The sequence below is a fragment of the Alexandromys fortis genome, unplaced genomic scaffold (assembly GCF_014885135.2).
Source record: "Alexandromys fortis isolate MF-2015 unplaced genomic scaffold, M_Fortis_MF-2015_v1.1 scaffold_44, whole genome shotgun sequence".
NCBI lineage: Eukaryota > Metazoa > Chordata > Mammalia > Rodentia > Cricetidae > Alexandromys > Alexandromys fortis.
Genome location: NW_026067921.1, coordinates 1,754,892 through 1,775,625, shown reverse-complemented (window position 1 = coordinate 1,775,625; position 20,734 = coordinate 1,754,892). Strand labels below are relative to the sequence as shown.

Here is a 20,734-nt window from a genome sequence, read left to right as displayed (position 1 = left end):
TTATTCTTTGACGTTTTCATGGTTTTATTATTTATCCCCACCCGCACATTTACCTAAGGCTGTGTATTTCATCATTATTGGGGAACTGTTTTTTTTTTTTTTCCTTTTTGGGTAATGCCTTTATCACTTGATTGTCCCTTTTCTTTTTATTATACTTTTAATGGTATTTTTTTACTTCATCTTATTTTTTTTAAAGCTCCTGTGTTTTAGATTTTTTTCCTCTTGTTATATTTACCTAACTTTGTCTAAGCATCTTTTTGTTCCCCCATTTCTTCCTTTGCTTTCTTCTCTATGCTCCTTCTTCCCTTCCCTTTTATTTATTTAACTTTGCTCTTGCTACTTCCCCACCCTTTCGGCTTATGGATCAGATGTAAGCTCTCAGTTATTACTCTAACTCCATATTCACCAGCCTGATGCCATGTTTCCAGCCATGATGGTCCTGACTCACTCTCTGGATCCATAAGCCCAAATAAACCCTTTCTTTTTAAGTTACCACCGTCTTTGCTACAGTAGCAGAGAAGTAACTAAGACACAGAGTATACTTCTACATGGTATTTGGCTCAGTGTTGCTACTGTTACAATACTCTCTCTCCTGTCTGAGCATTTTTAGGGGCTGAGCCCTGAAGAGAGCTGATTACTATCTGAGAAAAATTCCCAAATAAACACAGAATGGATATCCAAGACAACACATGCACAGACACATAAAAAAAATGAAAAATCACTGAGATGTGGTGGTATGTGCTTCTAATGCCAGCACTTCGGAGGAGGTGCAGACAGATACCAGTGAGTTCAAGCTCAGCGTGGTCCACAGAGCAAGCTCCAGGACAGTCAAGACTATACAGAGAGACCCTATCTCTAAAAAACCAACAAGAAAAAAAGGGAGGGAGGGAAGGAGGGAGGGAGCGAGGGAGAAAGGAAGAAATGAAATATCAAGGAAGCAGAATTTTAGCTATATTGCTAACATCTAAATTTCTAAGTTCAAAGATACTGAAATGGGTGAGATATCAGATGAGGAATTTAAATTTTTACTTGTAAACTATCAATGTCTTCAAAGAGAATACAAATAAGAACACAAATGAGGTAAGTAAATCAATTCAGGATATGAAGAAGAAAGCCTGCAACGTGAATAAGAAAGTCAGTAAGGAAATTAAAATTTTGAAGGTGAAAAAAGTACTAATGTTTGGGATAAAAAAAATCAATGAAACTTTCTAAGAAATGGGGACTCGTCATTAGATAAACAGAAAAAAGAATATCAGGAACGGAGAACGAGGCCAAGGGAAAAGCAAGCAGCAACAGCAAACACCAGCATGACCACAATTCCAGGAACTCTGGGACATGATCACGAATCTAAACGTAAGAATCCATGCCAAATATGTAACTGAATGATATGGCTCAAGGTCTTAAGAACACAAGAACCAGTCAAACCTCCAAACAACAGACAGGAAGAAATAATAAAGATATTAGCAAAGAGTCAAGTATAAAATAAAAATAAAATCCTGCTTTGGGGGGAAAAAAAGACTGAAAAATTCTTAGCAAAAAGAAACCCTAAGAATGAGGGGAAAAAGAGTCAATTGAAAAAAATAAACATGAATAAAAAAGCATCAATAAATTCAAATGAAATCAAAAAGTCATTTGGGAATATTTTGAAAACTTACATTTAAAAAAAATCTGGAAAATTTAGAAAAACAGAAAAAGCCTTAGATATTCTGTCCTACTAAAATGAAGGCAAAATGATATAAAAGCTTCAACAGATGTATTCCAAGCAGCAAAACCAGGACCGAATGATTCTGCCACACTCTACCGAATCTTTAAAGACCCAAATGCCACTCCCAGCCTGTGTCACAAAGCATAAAGTGCCACAGATGTCCATCCACGTGGGTGCGGTCTCAGGACGAGGAAGGACCGAATGCAGGTGACAGACGGGACCTATGCAAGAGGACACAAAGCTAATTGTTTTCCTACTTCTAACTCTGTCATGGATTTTCTAGCTTTGGTGGTGGATAAGTGCAAAAACACAGATCAGATAGTAAAAGCGTAAAATCCAACAAGAAGCTCTACAACGTCAGAACGGCTGTTCTAACTAAACAAGGTTATCAAGTTATATAGCCTCCGGGTCTGGTTATTTTCAGTGTGTGATATTTTATGTTTGCAAGTTCTTTAAAATAAACTTTATTAAAAATAAATACTTGAGCTGGGTAGTGGTAGCACACATCTTAGGTCCCAGCACTCGGGAGGCAGAGGCGGAGGCAGGTGAATCTCTGTGAGTTTGAGGCCAGCCTGGTCTACAAGAGCTAGTTCCAGGACAGCCTCCAGAGCTACAGAGAAACCCTGTCTCNAAAAAAAAAAAAAAAAAAAAAAAAAAAAAAAAAAAAAAGAAAGAAAGAAAGAAAGAAAAAAAAACTCAAATAATAAAATACTTGAAAAATTCTGACACCAGGAAATGCTTATTAAAATTACATGGAGAGTCTAACTCACCAGCCAAGACAATAAAAACCAATTTCTGGCCAGGATTGGGTGTGGTAGCAGAGGAAATCCTTATTGAAGACTCGACTACCACGTGACCAAGCTGTCCACTCCTGAGGAGTCTAAGTCAGTCCGTATAGCACAGAGACCCTTGCACATTCGGTCTTGTAATTGTTTGCCATCTGGAGATCTTTTCTAGTAAGACACCTTTTGCCCATTTTCAGTTAGATTGTTCATTTTCTTATTGTTATAGCTTAAAAAAAATTTTTTTAAATTGAATACACAGAGTTTCTCTCAAATTTTTAACATTTATTAAATCTATGTATGTGTGTGCGTCTTAACATGTTTATGCTATGGGGCACATGGGGAGGACACAGGTTAACTTGAAGGAGTTGGTTTTCTTTTCTGACCAAACTGATTTGGGTATTGAATCTAGGTCCTCCAGGGTGGCAGCAATAGCCTTTGCCACCTTTGCTGCCTCTTAGGAGATGCTTTTGAGAGCTTGTTTGTGGGTTCTAGCAGGGGAGCGCAGCTACTCGTATACCCTTGACCGAAGACCGGTCCTCCTCTATTCGGGGAAGGTCATCCGAATCAACCCTGGCGATCAATGGGGTGACAGATGTCGCAGCCAGATTGCCCTCACATCCTAGGAGATGCTTTTGTATCTTGGATAATAGTCCATTTTTCAGACGTGTCTTCTTAAACATTCAGTCTGTGGTCTGCCTTCTCCTTCTCTTGATACTATCTTTTAAAAATCAGAAATTTCTGATTTTATGGTAGAATTTACTTTTAACATAAAAATAATTACGTTGGTTTCCTATTCCAAAGAACCCTGTAAATGTTTGTATGCTTATTCTCATAACCCCTAAAACCTGTCTCAGTATAAGTCAAACACCTCTTCATCCTATTGCCATGCTTATGATCTTAAACAAGATGGGAATGAGAGACCTGACTCCAAGCTCCACTGTTCAGTGACCTGGGGTGACCTTTAGGCCTCCTGACTTTCCTTTTCTAAACAGAGATCACGAAGTCCTCAGTCCACCTCTCCAGGTGCTGGGAACACATGACAGTAGAGCCTGGGGCAGTGCCGAGATCAGAGAGAACTTCAGGAGCCTTGGTTTGGGGTGGTAACCATTATCTCCATATTCCAGGTACAAGGTGTGACTTGACGCATACATGCCGTGCAGTGGTTCATTTACCGCACCCATCGCCGTCCACACTCTCCATTCAGAGGGCATCAGAGCTGAATCAAGCTCAGGTTACGGATTGGTTCATGGATTGTGATTGTTACCGTATCTAAAAGTCAGTGTCATATACAAGGTGATCCAGATTTTTTTGTTATCTTTCAAGAGTTTTAAGGTTTTGCATATCCATATCTAGGTCTATAATCCACTCTTTTGAGTGTGAAGGGTTAATACTGTATCACACATGCACATACAACATGCACACACGCACGCACGCACACGTGTGCACACACATACACAATCCAGTTACTCCCGCACCGTCTTTGCTCCACTGCTTTGTTCGCTGCCATTGTCTGTGACTGTGAGTTTATTTCTGAGCCTTCTTCTCTGTCCTTTTGGCCTGCTGTCTGTCCCTTCGCCAACACCCACTGCAGCATAACTGACGAGATGATAGCAATAGAGGTAAAGCGGCGGATGCAGCTACAACTTGGCTCAAAATTAGGCTTCCAGCTGGAGCTCAGTGCTTATCTTTCCATGGTGAGGTCCGTGGCCATGGGGTCAGGTAAGGGCAGGGACGGCCCTTTCCAGCCACCACCGTCCTCACGTGGGAGAGCTACCATCATCATACTAGGGCACATGATATGCTAAACCAAAGGGACATACGAGCCGCTCGGCTCTTGCGATCACTTCTGTGTAACGGCTGGGAAGTCACAGAAGCTTCTAGTCACTGATTTCCTTCTTATTTGATGAAAATATTAACTACCACGAATGAGACAAAAATTAATTCCTAGAGCTGGAACCCTATCAATAAGAAAAATGTATTTAGTCCCTAAGGTGTGTGAATCACAAATTTTTTTCCAAGCACTTACAGGAATATTATAAAAGTAGTAGAAATAATTATTTTTCACACGAGAGGATTAATCCCAGTGACAGCCGGTAAGCGCACTAACAAGTACATCAACTGCAGCAGCCGCCAAGGACGTTCATGTCCCCCTAACGGTGGGTCCTCCATGCCCAGATCTAGACGTTGTGAGGTCGATGCTCTGAGGGATTCAAGGAAGACAAACTGTGCTTTAGGGTGGTGTCCTAGCTTCATTTCTGTGGCTGAGATAAAATAACCCAGGAGCTAAAGACCGGGCTCAGCAGCCAAGGACACACTGCTCTTGCATAGGCCCAGAGCTCAGTTCCCATGTTGGGCAGCTCACAATCACTTCTAACTAAAGCTTCAGGGGAGCCAGTGTTCTCTTCTGGCATCTGCAGACACCTGCAGTCAAATGTGCATACCTACAGATATATATGTGTACATAATTAAAAGATAAAAACTTTAAAATACCTTGGCAAAAAGCAACTTATAAGGGAAGTGACTTGCTTTGGTTCATGATTCAAGTTTATAGTCCATCCATCATAGCAGACAAGTCAAGGAGCTGGAACTCAAAACACCATCCAGAGTCAAGAGCAAGAGAAAAGGATGCAGGCACGCTTAGTACTCAGCTAGCTTTCTCCACAGCCTAGGACCCAGGCCCAGGGGAGGTACCACCCACTTTCAGGCTGGGTCTTCCCACAGGCCATCCTGAGCTGGACGATGCCTCTTTGAGACTCTGTCATTATGTCAAGTAAGGAGTTAAAAACTAACCATCACAGATGGGTTCACTACGGAGAGCTTAATTATTTTGGAAAGCCGCTTTGAAATAATTTCATGCTACTGTGCAAAATTGGTTTATGCTAAAAATGAACTTTTATAAGAAATGATAATCTAGTATAACTGCATGTGTTAATTATCACCATAATTGTCATGTTTATTCAACATACATCCCTCCAGGCAAAGCATGCACATATAAAGAAACAATGTGTAGGCTTAGGAGAGTAAGGAGTTAATATCACAAAAGCAACAGCAAGACATATCCTGTTTATACTTCTGAATATAAAGTTCCTGACAACAGCCGGCTCCTAGCACCTGCAGCAGCAGAAATTACATGAGATCATAGACTACGGCTAAGAAAAGGGGAAGGTAGCTAAGCAACACCTTCCAGTTTCAATGAAGAAAATGTTTAAAATAAAAGTCCTAAATATAGCTACCAAATGTATATTCATCAGCATAGTTAAAGATGTCTTCATGACTGATTTGCAGCATCTAATAAAGCTGAAAAAAAAATCTGGTTCCGGGCACATCACACACCTCAATGCCGGAAGGTCAGGTTCTTCCACTGGGAGCTATCCTCCTGTTTGCACACCTTCTGTTTGCACATCCTCCTGTTTTCGCCTTCGAAACCAGCTCCATATTCTGGATGGTGGTCACGTGGGCGTGCTCCCTGGGTGGTGGCCATTATGGTTTGTTCTTCATGCTCCAATTAAAAAGGAAACAAGGCTTTATTTGAGTGTGCTGTAATCAAGTCTCACTGTCTTTCAAGTCTGGAAAGATGCCTATCCTCATCTTCATAGAGAGGTGCTCTGCTTGGTCCTCCATCTTTCTTGTGTTTTCTGTTTGCTCGTGTTCTCTTTGTTCCTCCCTCCCACACCCCACCTCTGTTTGGGGTGCTGAGGATGTATCCCGGGGCCTCGGGCACGCCGAGCCAATGTTCCACAGATGAGCTGCACCTCCAGTTCCCGCCATTTGGTTTCCCCGTAAAACTTTACGTTCTTTGCCAGCCAGGGTCTTGGTAATTTTACATCCATACCGAGCAGACAACGGTATTCAGAAATCAGGCTACAAAGGAAAATCTTAAAGGCAGTCCTGGTTTGAAATGATTGACAATTCCTGTGACATACATAACTTCTGATTTGCAAGTTCCAAGGTTCAATAAATAGTTGGTGCTATCACTATTTAACAACCGGTTCTCCCAAAGAGACAATGAAAAAAAAAAAAAACTAACAAAACAACTGTAGCCACACAAACAGTGTGAGTGGTAGACTAAAACCAGCTTAGGACTGCATCTCCAAATAGCCCAAAGCATCTCCAGGACTGCACACCCACTAACGCTCCTTCTCACTCACACAAAGCACCTCCAGCGGTGGGAACAGACAATACTTCAGTTGTCTGTTGGATGAATGGACGGCTGGTGACAAGCACTCCACGTGCATCCCTGTGGAGCTGAAGCCAAACAAGCCAACTGACAGAATTACTTAGAACCAGGCATTTACGGCACTGACAACAGATTATTTTCCACGTCTCAGGAAATGTAATGGAGCCAAGACAACAGCCTTCACTTGTTTCCCACCAAAGTGAAGACTGAACCTAACAGCTTTTCAATAACCCACATTACACTCTGGGCTTCCAAGATGGTGAGGGGGCAGGTGAGCTGGCAGCATTGACGTCAGGGGGAGTGGCAGGTACGAACGTTTTCTTTCTGCTAAAAACTGTCCTGTGGCATACATAACGTCTACATAGATGAGCTTGGCTCTTAAAAGCACAAATACAGGAAAGCAATCGACGTTTTTAATGCTACCGTGTGGAGGGCACTGCTTTTTTTCTGATTTATTAGGATATTCATTATTTCAGCATGGACTTACCAGAAATTAAAAAGTCAGAACAAAAATGAAAGATAACAGATCTAAAATATGGCAGGGAAAAAAATGTAAAAGCATTAATTTTACCGAAAATAAAAATCCAGGCTCTTCTACAGATTCAAACAGGATATAAGGCAGAGGAAAGGAAGACTCAAAGCCTTCTGTTAATCAACAGGACTCCAAAATTTCTGGGGCCAGAGGACACTGAAAGCGAGTTAAAGGTTAGGCTCTTGTGGGCGTCCACGTGTGACTCAGTTTCCATCTGGAGTCATTTCCGACTTGCCTGCTCTGCTTCTTGCAGTAACTCTGAGGGCTGCGAGTAACATCTGTGTTAGCCCATAGAAAAACATTTTTGCCCAGTTGAAAGAGCACAGTTTTCTATTAAGATTTGGGCTGGTGTGTGCCAGCCAGAGGCACGTGTCATTAGGGATTAGAAGCTGCTTAGCTGAATAAGAGAACGCACCTGCTTGAGCTTTCTCCCGAGGTCAGTGCAGGGAGGTGGTTAGCTGACTGGATGGCTCTTTGTTCTGCCTTTTGCCTGAGAAATAAACTCGGGGCTTTTTAGTGTTGACCTTCAGTCCTCTCGGTCTAGCCTGTGTTTCTGTCTTCATTTCTCTTAATCTAACTTTTCCTCAGCCTCGGTGCCCCCCATTCGCCCCTGGAAGCCCAGCTGATTTCTGCCCTCGTGACAGGCCCTCTAGTCTCTTCCTCCTTCTCCCAGCCACACCATCACTACCACAGCCATTGTAGCTTGATTTCAGAAAATTAAACCGTGAGACATCAGGATTCGAGCTGAATAAACTTGGGTACTGGGGATTGCATTTTAAACGCTCCCATCAAAGGGCCATGAGCTAAAAAAAAAAAAAAAAAAAAAAAAAAAAAAAANAAAAAAAAAAAAAAAAAAAAAAAAAAAAAAAAAAAAAAAAAAAAAAAGGCTTGATCACTAGTCTGCTTAGTCTGCTGAAGAATGGTGCAATTGGGAGGTGGAGCCTTAAGGTAGAGCTTTAGAGAAGTGGACCCTTGGGGAGGTGGAGCCTTGGGGAGGCGGAGCCTTAAGGAGGTAGGGCTTTAGAGAAGTGGGCCCTAGTGGGAGGCAGAGCCTTAAGGAAGTGGACCCTTGGGGAGGTGGAGCCTTAGGGAGGTGGAAATCTGGGAAGCAGACCCTTGAGGAGGTAGACCCTTGGAGAGATGGGGGACCCTTGGGAGGTTAAGCCTAGCAGAGGAGGTGTGGCTTTGTCGGAGTGGGAATGGCCATGTTGGAGGAAGTGTTTCATTGTGGGGGTGGGCTTTGAGGCTACTCAAGCTATGCTCAGTGTGGCAGGGGTCACCTCCAGCTGCCTGTGGATCAAGACTAGACCTCTCAGCCCCTTTCCCAGCACCATGTCTGCCTGCCTGCTTCCAGGCTTCCTTCCCACCACTGATAACAACGGACAAAACCTCTGAACCGTAAGCCAGCCCCAATTAAATGTTTTCTTGAGTTGCTGTGGTCATGGTATCTCCTCACAGCGATAAGAAACCCTAACTAAGACATGTCTAAGGACTCTCAGATGGCATGGCGTTCACAATGGCGCTTTCACAATGGAGCTGCCGGGTTTTGTAGCCCTGCTTGGGCTCAGGGCTTTGTAGCCAATCAAGTACAGTTTCTTTATCAGTAACAAGTAAAGTCAAACCAGGTGTCCCCACAGTTAGGGAAGGTCATCATTGCCCTGGGCACAGCTCCACCAGTTTCTACACACAGCCCAGCATTAGACAATGAAGTGGCTTTTGTTTCCCGGTGTAGCAACCACACTTTATGAGAGTCTTGAGGTCCACAAAGACTTCCGAGGGTACATGCTTGCAGGCCCAACTTCCTGGTAGTGGCCTGGGAATTGGAGCCTCACTTTGGAGTTTTGTTACCGAACTCAACACCACTAGGCGTAACTGTGTGGGCAGTAGAAGCCCTGACAGTCAGGCTGGCCTAAAACAGCACAGGGCCCCTACCCTGGACATAACCTTCAAGGCAGAGACGGTCAGTTTCTGCAGGCACATTACAAGCTGCTGGCAACAACCAAGAGTTTCTATAAAAGTATTTTCTTGTGTAACTATAGGGGCAGGCTTTGAGGTCTTATATATGCTCAAGCCACGCCCAGTGTCTCACTTCACTTCCTGTTGCCTACAGATCAAGATGTAGGACTCCCAGCTCCTTCTCCAGGACCACGTCTGCCTGCATGCCACCATGTCCCACCATGATAATGGACTGACTCTCTGAACTGTAAGCCAGCCACCCCAATTAAATGTTTCCCTTATAAGAGTTGCTGTGTTCATGGTGTCTCTTCACAGCGATAGAAACCCTAACTATTCCCATCTCCCTAAAACATGTTATGAACTGTGCCAGACACAGTGAGAACAATTAAAAACTATGTTCAAGAGGTTATGGATGGTCCCCCTGTCTTTAAACCACAGAAGATAGTAACATCTTTGAAATGCTTCTGCTGTCATTGGAAGTGTGTTTAGTAAGATCAATTAGAAACCTGTAACCATGTGCCAGAAGGATGCCTCCGTGGGTAGAGGTGCCTGCTACTGTGACTGGCAGCCTGGGAATCGATTCTGGCAAATTGCCCTCTGTCTTCTACAGGCTCGTCATGGCATGTGCACCCCCCTCAACACGTGTTCACAAAATAAACGGAATATTTCTACAAAGCTGTAGCCATTATAGAATATTGAGAACAGGGAGTGGGATGCAGAGGAGGACAGAGAAGGCTGCTGCGACAGAGGAGCACCAGACGTTTAAGCGTGTCCCCAAAGTTCTCACACGGGGAGCTCAATCCCAGTGTAGTAGTGTTGGAAGGCAAGGCCTCACGGGAAGTGTTTGGGTCACAGACACTACCTTCGTGGGTCAATTAATGCCTTCATTTCAGGAATGAGTGTGGGTTGTGGGTTTCTTATAAAAAGAGAGTTTGGCCCCTTCCTTGCTCTCTCCTTGTCCTTCTGCCGCAGCAAGACCTTCACCGTATACACATTCCCATGGCCTTCCTCACGGCCTCCAGCACCATGAGAGATTGTTACAAATGACTAAGTAGAGGTGTTCTTCAGCAGCAAACACGGTCTAAGACGGGGAGCGATGAGAGGGGTCTAAATTACACGGCAGTACGATAAGGTGGGCTTCATGAAGGCCAGAGTCCCAGTAACCCAGCCCCAACAACAGAGAAAGGACTCACTGACCGCGAGTCAGTACACAGTGTGACTAGTACAACCACAAAAGCAGGTTGGAGCCAACAGCTGAAAGGAAAACAGGTAATTGTATCGGGTACCCGCGGAGAGGAGGACAGAGGCACTCTGAGGATGATGTTTTCCCTTTTCCAGAGGGGGACCAGCCTCTGGAGGGCTGACATCTTGTTGCTTAGCAAAGGGCTTTTATTGTTATACAGTTCATACCTTTAGCCATCAATCTCCGGCTACCAAACCCTCTTATCTAAGCTCCCCAAAGAGACAATGCCAAATGCAAATTCTCAGTTAAGAGAGGGCTCGGTTTGCCAGTCCTTCCCCAGCCACCGTTTTGCGTAGGCTTTGAACCTTTAGGAAACTCTCAGAGACGATTTACATATTTCAAAGGGAAGGTACAGGAGACAAAAAGTAGTCGTCATAGAAGGCAGGTTAAAGCAGGTGCTAACACTCCAGAATCAAAGCAGTTGCATAATTCTGCAGAACTCCTCTAGCAGGTAATAAAAAGGTTGATATTTACATAACCCATTTGTCTTAAAAAAATTAAGAGGGAACATTTCTGATGAAACCTACATTCACATACCTATTTGATAGCCCCGTGGGAATGAGGAAAGGGTCACTTATGTGTGGCTTTACCACAGTATGGTTTGAAGATTCAACCAATCAGCTTACATCAGGCTACTGAGCAGCCGAGGCGTCAGTACCATCCAGGTGTGTTGTGGTGTGAGCGGACTGCATAGTTAAGGATCCTTTTTTTTTTTTGAAGGGGGGGGGTGGGTAGCAGAGGGTAATGGGAATTGAACCCAGGGACTGATGCGCAGAAGGTCCGCGGAGCCGCAGCCCTCGCGGTACACAGTTGGTCAAGAACACAGAGCGAAGCTGCTCCCTATCACTTTCCCCTGACCCTAGGGACCTAGCCAAGGAAAACATTCCTTATGCAACCACGAGATGCCTCTGTTTGTTTAATCATAGTGAGAGTGTCACCGTTCTGAATTCTATTTTTAAAACACAACCTTGGGCTTGGTTGCTGGCTGCTGACTTCTATTTCCCTATTCTGAGCTTGGCCACTGGTCTTTACCAGCTTCATACATCTGCTTATGTTCCTTGGTCAAACAAACGAACAAAAGTAAAAATCATCCCGCGTGTGAGGAAATGCATTAAGGTTTAAAACAAGGATTAATTTTTAAAAATTATGTGTCTGTGTGTGTGCCTACTAGCCTGTATGTGCATCATACGCTTTTGATCCCCTGGAACAGGAGTTGCAAGCAGTTGTGGGGCCCTACACGGGTGCTGGAAAACAAACCCGTTCTCCTCCACAAGGAGAGTGTGCTCTCCTAACCACGGAGCCATCTCTCTGGCTTCCATTCCCTTTAAGTTTATTTTAGGTGGCGCAAGCCTTTAATCCCAGCACTTGGGAGGCAGAGGCAGGCAGATCTCTGTGAGTTCGAAGACCAGCCTGGTCTACAGAGCTAGTGCCAGGACAGGCTCTAAAGCCACAAAGAAACCCTGTCTCGAAAAACCAAAAAAAAAAAAAAAAAAAAAAAAAAGTTTATTTTAAATATAGGGTCTCACTGTGTAGCTCTGGCTGGCCTGGAACTCCTTAGGTAGATCAGGTTAGTCTTTAACATCCAACTCACACAGATGGACCTGCCTGACTCTCAAATATGTTATGAGGGGCATGTCCCAACATGCCTAGAATATTTTATGAGCCAGCCATCGTTTCAGAATGAATTCTAGGAAGTACTCGGCTCTCTAGAGACCATAGTGGTGATAGAGGGGATGGTGGTGCCTGTGTGTCCAATTCTAAAGTACCCACACATAGGCTCTCAGGTTTCCCATGTGTCTAGAGTCTGGGTGGATGAAGTGTAGGTTAGGGTCAAGGCAGTGCCCACTTAGACTGGGGCTGGACTGGAGGGTCCAGGGAGCAGCCCTCTCCCGTGGCCACCACCGTAGCACGCCCACCTCTGCCGCGTGTCGCAGACCCAGGCTCTCTCAGGCTGAGGGTTCACTTCAGGCCCCTTGGCTGCCGTCTGCTCGCCTAGCGCTCCGCCCGGGACCGTCCGTCCAGGAGGAATGACGCATTAATGGTCGTGACGCAGAAGAACGACCACCGAACTCGCCCGGGCGCGCTCCCCGCAGTGCCGGGTTGACCTTCCCCGTTAGCTAGCCAGCCGCCCCGAGACGGGCGAGCGGCGCATGCGTACGCGGGAGGCCGGGCAGCCTGGAAGCGAAGCGAGCCGTGGCGCGGCCGCGCCCTCGAAGCGTCCTAGCCGGTGGACGACGCATGCGCGGGCGGCGCGGTCTTAAGGGCGGCCGCGGCCGGGGCCGCCCAGTCGGCCTGTCAGCCGGCTTCGAGGTGTGCTCCTGCGCTTGCGCGGCGGCGGTGCCGAAAGCGATGGCGGCGGAGGAGGAGGTGGACTCGGCGGACACCGGTGGAGGGTGAGGATCGCCCGGGACTGGGGGACGACGTGGTTTGGGGGCGCCCCGAGGACGAGTCACCGCTCCGGCTTCCGTCGGACGCGGGCGCCACCCTTCCCGGTCCGTCGGGGCTGAAGGCCGCGGGGCTGCGGGGAGAGCGGCGGTGGGGACGCCCGGCCCCGGCGACCCCGATTGGCGACCCCACCCGCCTCGAGCGCGCGGAAATCGGAACCCCGCGCTGGCACCCGGCGGCCTCCCCTGGATGGGGAACCGGGGATCGCCTGGGTGGGGCGTGGGCATGTGGCCCCGGAAAGCGTCGGGCTTCCGGGAACCTCACCGGGAGGTTGACAGTCAGCTGTGCGAGAGCGCGTCCCTGCGTGGCCGGGCGCCTTGCGCTCGCCCGCGTCACGCCTCCCCGGTGCCTGGTGCGCCCCTGTGACCAGGCAGGCAGGCGGTCAGGCTTGGCTAGACAAGCCGGCCCCAGCAAACTTTTCGGCAGCAAACTTTGTGGGAGTTGCGAGGCAGATGCCTAATAGGAAGCCCTTACTTTTTGTTGTTGTTGTTGTTGTTTTGGTTTTGTTTGAAACTGTGTTTGTAGCCCTTACTGGCCTGGACATCTATGTAGACAAGGCTAGCTTCAAATCTGCGGAGATCTTATCCTTTTTCCTCGGCTGCTCAGTGCTGGAGTCAGGTGTGAGGCACCACACCCCACTTTTTGGTAGACTCATTTTAAGGTATTCTTGTCTTTCATATATGTCATGCCGTGTGAACAGAGTAGTAATTGTTGGAAAAGTTAAACTACCGTGAAGATTATTGCATCGATTCTCAGAAGTCTGCTTCTTTTGTATGGACAGAACTATACACGTCTCCCTTATGGATAGATGGTAGTTCCACTTCAGGTATTTGGAGACGTTTGCATAGGGAAGATAGGTTATATGGTGCTATGAAAGCAAATATTTTGGAAAGATGTTAGGGAAGGAATATTTAGAGATATGAGGAACTCCAGTCTCCTAGTTTTGCTCAAGTGATAACAAGTTGGGCTCACGGTCTTTGGTTTGTGGTTGAGCTTCCTAGTTACCTTGATATGAAACGTGAATGTCACGTGGTACAGCTAGAACCTGGCAGCTTGAGTTCTTGTCAGATCTGTCAGGACATGCTTTGGCTCTGAGACTACTAGCTTGTGGACCTTTTTGGTCCTGATGGCATGAGGCTCGGGAATCCAGAGCACAAGAATGCTAAGTTCCTGCTGGGCGTTCCCCAGGTCATAATAATCCTGGTACCCCATGTGTTAGATCTGACTACTCCCATTTTCGTCTGGAACTGCCTCTGCCAAGTAGTAGAACTAATTGAAACCTACGCCTTTGGGTCTCTGCATTTAGTTTTAAGGCCTTTTCCTTACAGTTCTGCTGCTTCTCGGTTGGAGGAGGGCTCACGGGGTATTTGCCTACTGTTCTGAGTCAAGTTCCTCAAGACATTTGGACGTAGACGGTGCCATAATTTGGCTCTGATCTGAGTGTCCTGTGTTGAAGTTAACCTGATGATAGGGCATAGAGGCAAGGCTTTGGGAGGGATTAGGACGAGATCATCCGTAGGATGGAGTCTCGGTGATCAGATCCTTGTGGTTCATGAAAGAGATGGCGAGATCAGCATATGTCCCAACTGTGTGTTCTCAGCTCCCTGTGTCTTGCCGTGTGCCTGCCACCCTGGGATTTTGCGAGAAGTCCTGCACTAGAACTGACCCCTCTATTTCCTACCTCCAGATTGTGACCAAAGCACCTCGTTTCTTGGTAACTTGTTAGTACAGATGGGGAGATGACATTAATAAAGCAAGTAGATACAAAGCAGTCACCTCACGTGAAGACAAGCGTACTGGGAAGCTTTCAAAATCTAGTCCTTGTCAGTCGCAATACAGTTGAGGAAGCCAAGTATAGTGAGAACAGGGTAGATTTCTGTGTGTTGCTGTAATGATGTCCCAGAGAATTAAGTGCTGGTTGAGTTCAGGGGAAAGCTATCACAAAACTATGCCACTGCAGAATAGGTGGCTCGCAGGGCCTTCTAGCATGGTGTGTCCTGGCAGACCATTGCCAATGTCAGGAATTCTTATAGCACAAGCATCCTGAAGCCAGCCATTGTGAGAGTGTTAACGCCATGAGGTCATCACATGCTACTAAATAAGACAGGATTTCTCCCTTACTGCCTTGGTTGACTTGTCAGCATCCTGCTGGGTGTATGTTAAAGTCTGTGTATAGTCCTGTGCTTTGGAGAGTCAAGAGTGCGCTTCTTTATCTTCCCTCCTACAGAACTGCCAAGGTCTTCCTACTGCTACTGCTCTGTAATCTTTGCCCATGACTTCTTCAACATCATGAAACTCTGCAGTGCTAGTACTTAACTCGGGTCTAACACACACACACACACACACACACACACACACACACGCCAGCACACACTGGCCTCAAGACTTCGTGTGAGCACTGTCCACTGAGCTACATCCTCCAGCCCTCTTGAGTACTATAGTGAAACTCTTCTTAGACAGCTAACTCTCCTAACATTTTGTTTTCTCTCTTAACTGAGACCAGCAGTTACTTTTATTAGGGTCTATTCTTTTAACTGTTTTCTTTTTTTTAATATTTATTTATTATGTATACAATATTCTGTGTGTATGCCCACAGGCCAGAAGACAGGCCAGACCCCATTACAGATGGTTGTGAGCCACCATGTGGTTGCTGGGAATTGAACTCAGGACCTTTGGAAGAGCAGACTATGCTCTTAACCTCTGAGCCATCTCTCCAGCCCTTAACTGTTTTCTAAATACAATAATTCCCTAAGAGTTTATTACCTATGAACAGTTTTGAACTATCTTGTCTCCGAAGGACTGAGGTCTCACTCTCTTCTGTACTGTAGTGTTACCGTTGTTGCAGCTGTTTGTGTCTAGTTTTTCAAGTGTGCAATGTCTAGACATAGCCTTGTTTGTGTTTCCTTCCTTTAATGGTGTCAAGTGCACAGTCTCCCCCCTGCTCTCTGATTTTTTAAGACAGTTTCAGTCTTCTGGTTGTCTGCACTCTTAACTGACCTCAAAGTATTAAACCTGCTCCTTTATTGTCTCTGGACAACAAATCAATTATCAAGTCCCCACAGAGCCTAACAGCCTGCCCATCATTGTCCCACTACCACCCGGGAGCCACCTAGTTCAAAACCTTCACGTTCTTCCCTTGGATTTTTGCAAACTATTCCGTGTGGCTCCCATTCAGGTTTGGAGTCTTATTTCCTTTCTCTGCACTCTTCCCATGCTTCCTAAACATGTCTCCTGCTTCCTGCCATTCTTCGTGGTTCGTTTCACATCGTTTTCTGTAACCTTTCTCTACGGTCGTGGTACTTGGTGTGTTTGTATGACGCATACATGTGAATGTACATGTGTATGTATTGCATGTGGAAACCAGATGAGGACATCAGGCGTCTGTCACTCTCCACCTTATTCCCGAGAGACAGGGTCTCTCACTGAACCTGAAGCTTGTTGTTTTGGCCAGTCTAGCTCCTGGGTCTGCTCCCCATGTTGGGTTATAGGCACACTAGGTGGTGTTTCCTTTCATGGGTGCTGGGATCTGAACTTGTGTCCTTTGCTTGTACAGGAAGTAATTTTACCAAACCACCAAACATCTCTGCAGCCCCCATGGTAAGATCTTTAAAGACAAGATCTTACTGTTGTGGCCTTCAACTCTTGAGTTTTGTACTTTTACTTCACAAATGCCAGGATTGCAGGCACGTACCCACCACACTGAGCTCTAAAGTTTCTTTGTCTCACTTAAATACTGTTATTAATAGACTTATTTTTATACTTATTTTGTCAGCTTAGAGAAAGGCTTTTGTCCTACTCAAATGTTTGGCAGAGTCCAAAAGGGCTTTATAAATTACAATCTTCAATAATTTCTTACTAAGCCTTTAGCTGTTGTAAACTTAGCTGACACCAACACGGAGCTTACAAACCTGGAAGTTAATTACTCATATTTGTTTATTTTCCTAAGATATTCAGAAACCCATGTATACGAGCAGAACAACAGAATCACACACTTCAGTTTTCCTGGGATGTCGGAAATAGGATTCTATTTCTTGACCTTAGATGAACCAACCCAGACCTCTCTGTCCCTGCAGTCCAGAATGCCAGCCACAGACCAGCAAATGCAGATGTCAACCCTGTGACCAAAAAAAGATTATAAAATCAGGGTGGGCCACGCCTTCAAAACAATGCTCAACGGTATGTTTGCGGACTTGGAGGTGTAACACCTGTTTTCAAACATGGTTGCTTTCTAAAATAACCTTGACTAAGCATTAAATTTTTAGTTAAACTTAATGATCATCTGATTGTGAGGTACAAAAAAAATGTGCAAAGATAATTTTACTAAAAGTAATTATTAACTTTGAGACCTAGGACTTTTAGTTTTGGTCTTCACTGTCTGATGGATAGGCTTATCTTAGAACTGACTTGAAGAAACTTTTCTCCCACTTGTTAAGTAGCAAGTATGAGCGTTCACATGTAACGGCTTCAAGTGTGTCTAACATGAGGGGTCTGACTCTCCTCCTGAGTGGTTGTTGACTGCATTAGGGAAGGTAGGAAATGCTGTAGGAAAGGATGGGCATATGTGCACATGTGTGCGTGTACGTGTGCGTGTGCATGCACGTGTGTGCACATATATGCGTGCTTGTGGGTATGTAAATTCTTGGTTTTACAAGAGAGGGTATTTCTGTGTAGACTAGGCTGGTCTCAAAAGCTTAATTGTTGGTTCTGCTTCAGCCTCCTGAGCGCTTGCATTATAGTTTGGAGTCACACACACCATTAAGCTTTCAAAATATTCCAAATTAACATGTAGGTCTATCAGAGGGCATGTGCTGTCGTAGATATGATTCAGTGATCACTTGAACTGTTTTAGTATTGTGTATCTAAAAATGTTTTGCTCGTCACTTAAGTTGTACTTGCGTGTGGTGTATTCTCTTTCACAAGAATGGGATTTGAAAATTCTGTTTCCAAGAAAGGAGGCCTTAAGTTGTATTGCAATTCCAATGTGGAAGTTTTAAATGCTTCTTTGAATTATTTCAGAGGAATCTGCTTATTGCCTCAAATTCGTTTATTTGTTGAAGAAAAGGAAAGCTTCATGGTTTATTTAAGGCAGAATTCTGTGCTTGGATTACAGAGAGCAAGAGTGAGCACACTTTCCCCTCCTGATTACACCAGCAGAGGGGTGGGGGCGATTCTGAGCCACACTGTACACAATGAAACTGTTTGCTTATGACCTAATTAGAGCTGTTACGTTAAGTGACCAGAAGAGTGTGTGGAAATTGGCCAGACATCTGTATATTTTCTTCAGAATACTTTGAAACCTCTTCCACCATTTCACAATATTTAGATTGTGCAATTCAGGTTTAGTAACACTATAGATAGTCAAATGCCTCAGAGAGCAAAACAGGAACTACCAGGAACTTAAATGTTCATAGCATGAGGCGCAAGTACATTGTTAGTGATAGTTACAAAAGATTAGGTGGAAGGTCCAGGGAAGATTCAGAATACTTAAAATCATATTTTTTTTTTTTTGACAAATATACTTTGTCAATGACAACCTCTTGGCTTTCCTGAGAGTTAGCACTTGTAATATGGTCGTCTCAAGCCGTTCTAATTGGTTTGTTTGTTTCCACTCCAGTGGTTATAGATCTAGATCAAGAATCTTCTATTTTCTTTTTAAAATCAGATGCTCCAGGGCTTGTACGTCTTGCCTTACCAACAAGCTCAATGCCTAGGTCATAGGGCTTTTGTAGAAAACCTTTTGGCTCAGGCTGGCATGCCAAGCCTCCCTGTGTTGTCTGTGTTTCCTTTGGAGACATTAGTTTTTCCAGTGAAGGGCTTTTTTTCCTATTGAGTTGATTCTTCCACCTCTTCTAGAATCAGGCTTGACTGTGGCTAATACGGCTTATTGGTTATTGCCTAGACAGTTCATACATTTCTATTTTACAAAACTTGTAGACAGCTATCTCTAATTGCTGCTTTACAGCTGTACTGTGTGCATTTTTGCCTTGAATCTGTGACCTCAGAAGAGTGACTGAGTCTAACAGCCTTAGATCCAGTGTCCACATGCCATGCCAGACAACCCAGTAGGAAAGCACAGCCTCTTTGGAGATGTGGTTAAGTTACTCTGCAGACAGAAGAGAAGCTTGGCCAGGGAGTAACAGAGATAGCAAGAAAGGAACGGGTGTCCTGAGCAGGAGAGCCTGACAGTCAGACCACAGCCTTCACTCTGCAGGTGTCCGCGGGGGCTGCTGTGTGTGAGGTGCTTTATCTACAGGTGCAGTCCCCTTCAGCAAATCCTTACAGGTCATCTGATTAAAGCATGTTAGGCTCAGGAAAATGCTGTCTTCACAGTTCTATTAGGGATAAAAATATGTGGAGTTTTCCCACTTCAAATATTACATAGAACAAACTCATTTGTGAAAACTGGCCTTATATTGATGAAAAGATAGCTATGAAAATATGAGAATTTCCTATAACCCACCAGGCTTACAAACACTAAATTGAACTAAGAATGACTGAAGCAAATACTGCATTTGTATTTCTTTGTCCCAACGTGTGTAGTCATTGGAAGCAAGTAGATTATAGATCACATCGGGTGTTTTGTATTGATCTTTGATTGTCTCTGGCAAAGAACCGTACTATATGATCTGAAGGATATTTAAGTAATGAGATGATATTCAATTATAATAAGTTCCTGTTTATAATTTTATGATCAAATAGAAACAAGCAGGCATGAAAGAGTTTCCGTTTAATGGTAGTAAACAAGCAAAACCACATTACCCCCCTTTTTGAAAATTAAAAAATTATTGATAAATTAAAAAACAAGTTGCTGAAGTAACTTTCCCTGGTGAGTTTGCAGATACACTCAGCAGTGGACTAGTGTGAACACCTTAGGTTCACACCTCAGCAGTTGGTAAGGTGCTAGTGTGAACACCTTAGGTTCACATTTTGGCAGTTGGTAAGGTGCTAGTGTGAACACCTTAGGTTCACACCTCAGCAGTTGGTAAGGTGCTAGTGTGAACACCTTAGGTTCACACCTCAGCAGTTAGTAAGGTGCTAGTGTGAACACCTTAGGTTCACACCTCAGCAGTTGGTAAGGTGCTAGTGTGAACACCTTAGGTTCACACTTTGGCAGTTGGTAAGGTGCTAGTGTGAACACCTTAGGTTCACACCTCAGCAGTTGGTAAGGTGCAGCACGTGTGAGGGCACCCGTAGTCTTCCTGTTCTGTCTTGTCAATGCACAGTGTGAGACTGGCGTTTTAGTGAAGGCCTTTATATGTTTAACTATCGGCTATGGAAAGCTGGCCAGATGGATCTGCTAGTATTTTTGTATTTATTCTTTCTATTTGTACACACACACACACACACACACACACACACACACACACACACAGCTACTGAACCTACTGGGAAACTTGATCTAAAGACTGAGACGAGAAGAAAGTTAACTGAAACTATAAAGGGATAGATAGAGAGCGTGGGTGTTAGGTCGTCGTCCTCCTCCAGTCTCCGCTTGGGTACACGCTGACAACTTTATCTTGGACTTCTCCTTTGCGTCAATTTTTGTTATATTTTGTTTGGAAGTTTCAGGCCCTTGCCCTGCCCACGTACCTTGTTGCTGTAGAACCTGAGGTACATTACGTGCCCATTGCTGATCGAGAGAACCCAATCTGCCTTTGCTCATCACACACTAGTTAGGCTGCTGACATCACAGTTCTCAAGGGCTCACGTGACCCCCAGCTGGTGTATTTAGCATTGGCTATGAAGGTCAGCCATGAGACAGACTCAACTTTTGGTGTGTTCGCCAGACAGTAGGTGATAAACATGTAAACGGACAGCCAGTGACTGCAGCATCTGCAGCAGGGACCACACCTTTGCACCCTAGCATCTGCAGCAGGGACCACACCTTTGC

At 44.9% G+C, this 20,734-nt stretch overlaps 1 protein-coding gene and 1 long non-coding RNA gene across 2 annotated transcripts in view; one reads left to right on the top strand and one right to left on the bottom strand.

Annotated features, from left to right (window-relative positions):
* Window positions 1–5,363: 5,363 nt before the first annotated feature.
* Window positions 5,364–12,621, bottom strand: LOC126501079 (uncharacterized). The gene is made up of 2 exons (XR_007591534.1): window positions 12,315–12,621; window positions 5,364–5,989 (listed from the first exon to the last, which is right to left on the bottom strand). It is a non-coding gene; the product is annotated as an uncharacterized lncRNA (long non-coding RNA).
* Window positions 12,622–12,631: 10 nt separating this feature from the next.
* Abhd5 (abhydrolase domain containing 5, lysophosphatidic acid acyltransferase) overlaps window positions 12,632–20,734 on the top strand; it is a 29,589-nt gene continuing 21,486 nt past the window's right edge. The window contains exon 1 of the mRNA XM_050141526.1: window positions 12,632–12,791. Within this exon, the coding sequence (XP_049997483.1) occupies window positions 12,637–12,791 (155 nt within the window). The 5' untranslated portion in view covers window positions 12,632–12,636. The remainder of the gene's footprint in view (window positions 12,792–20,734) is intronic.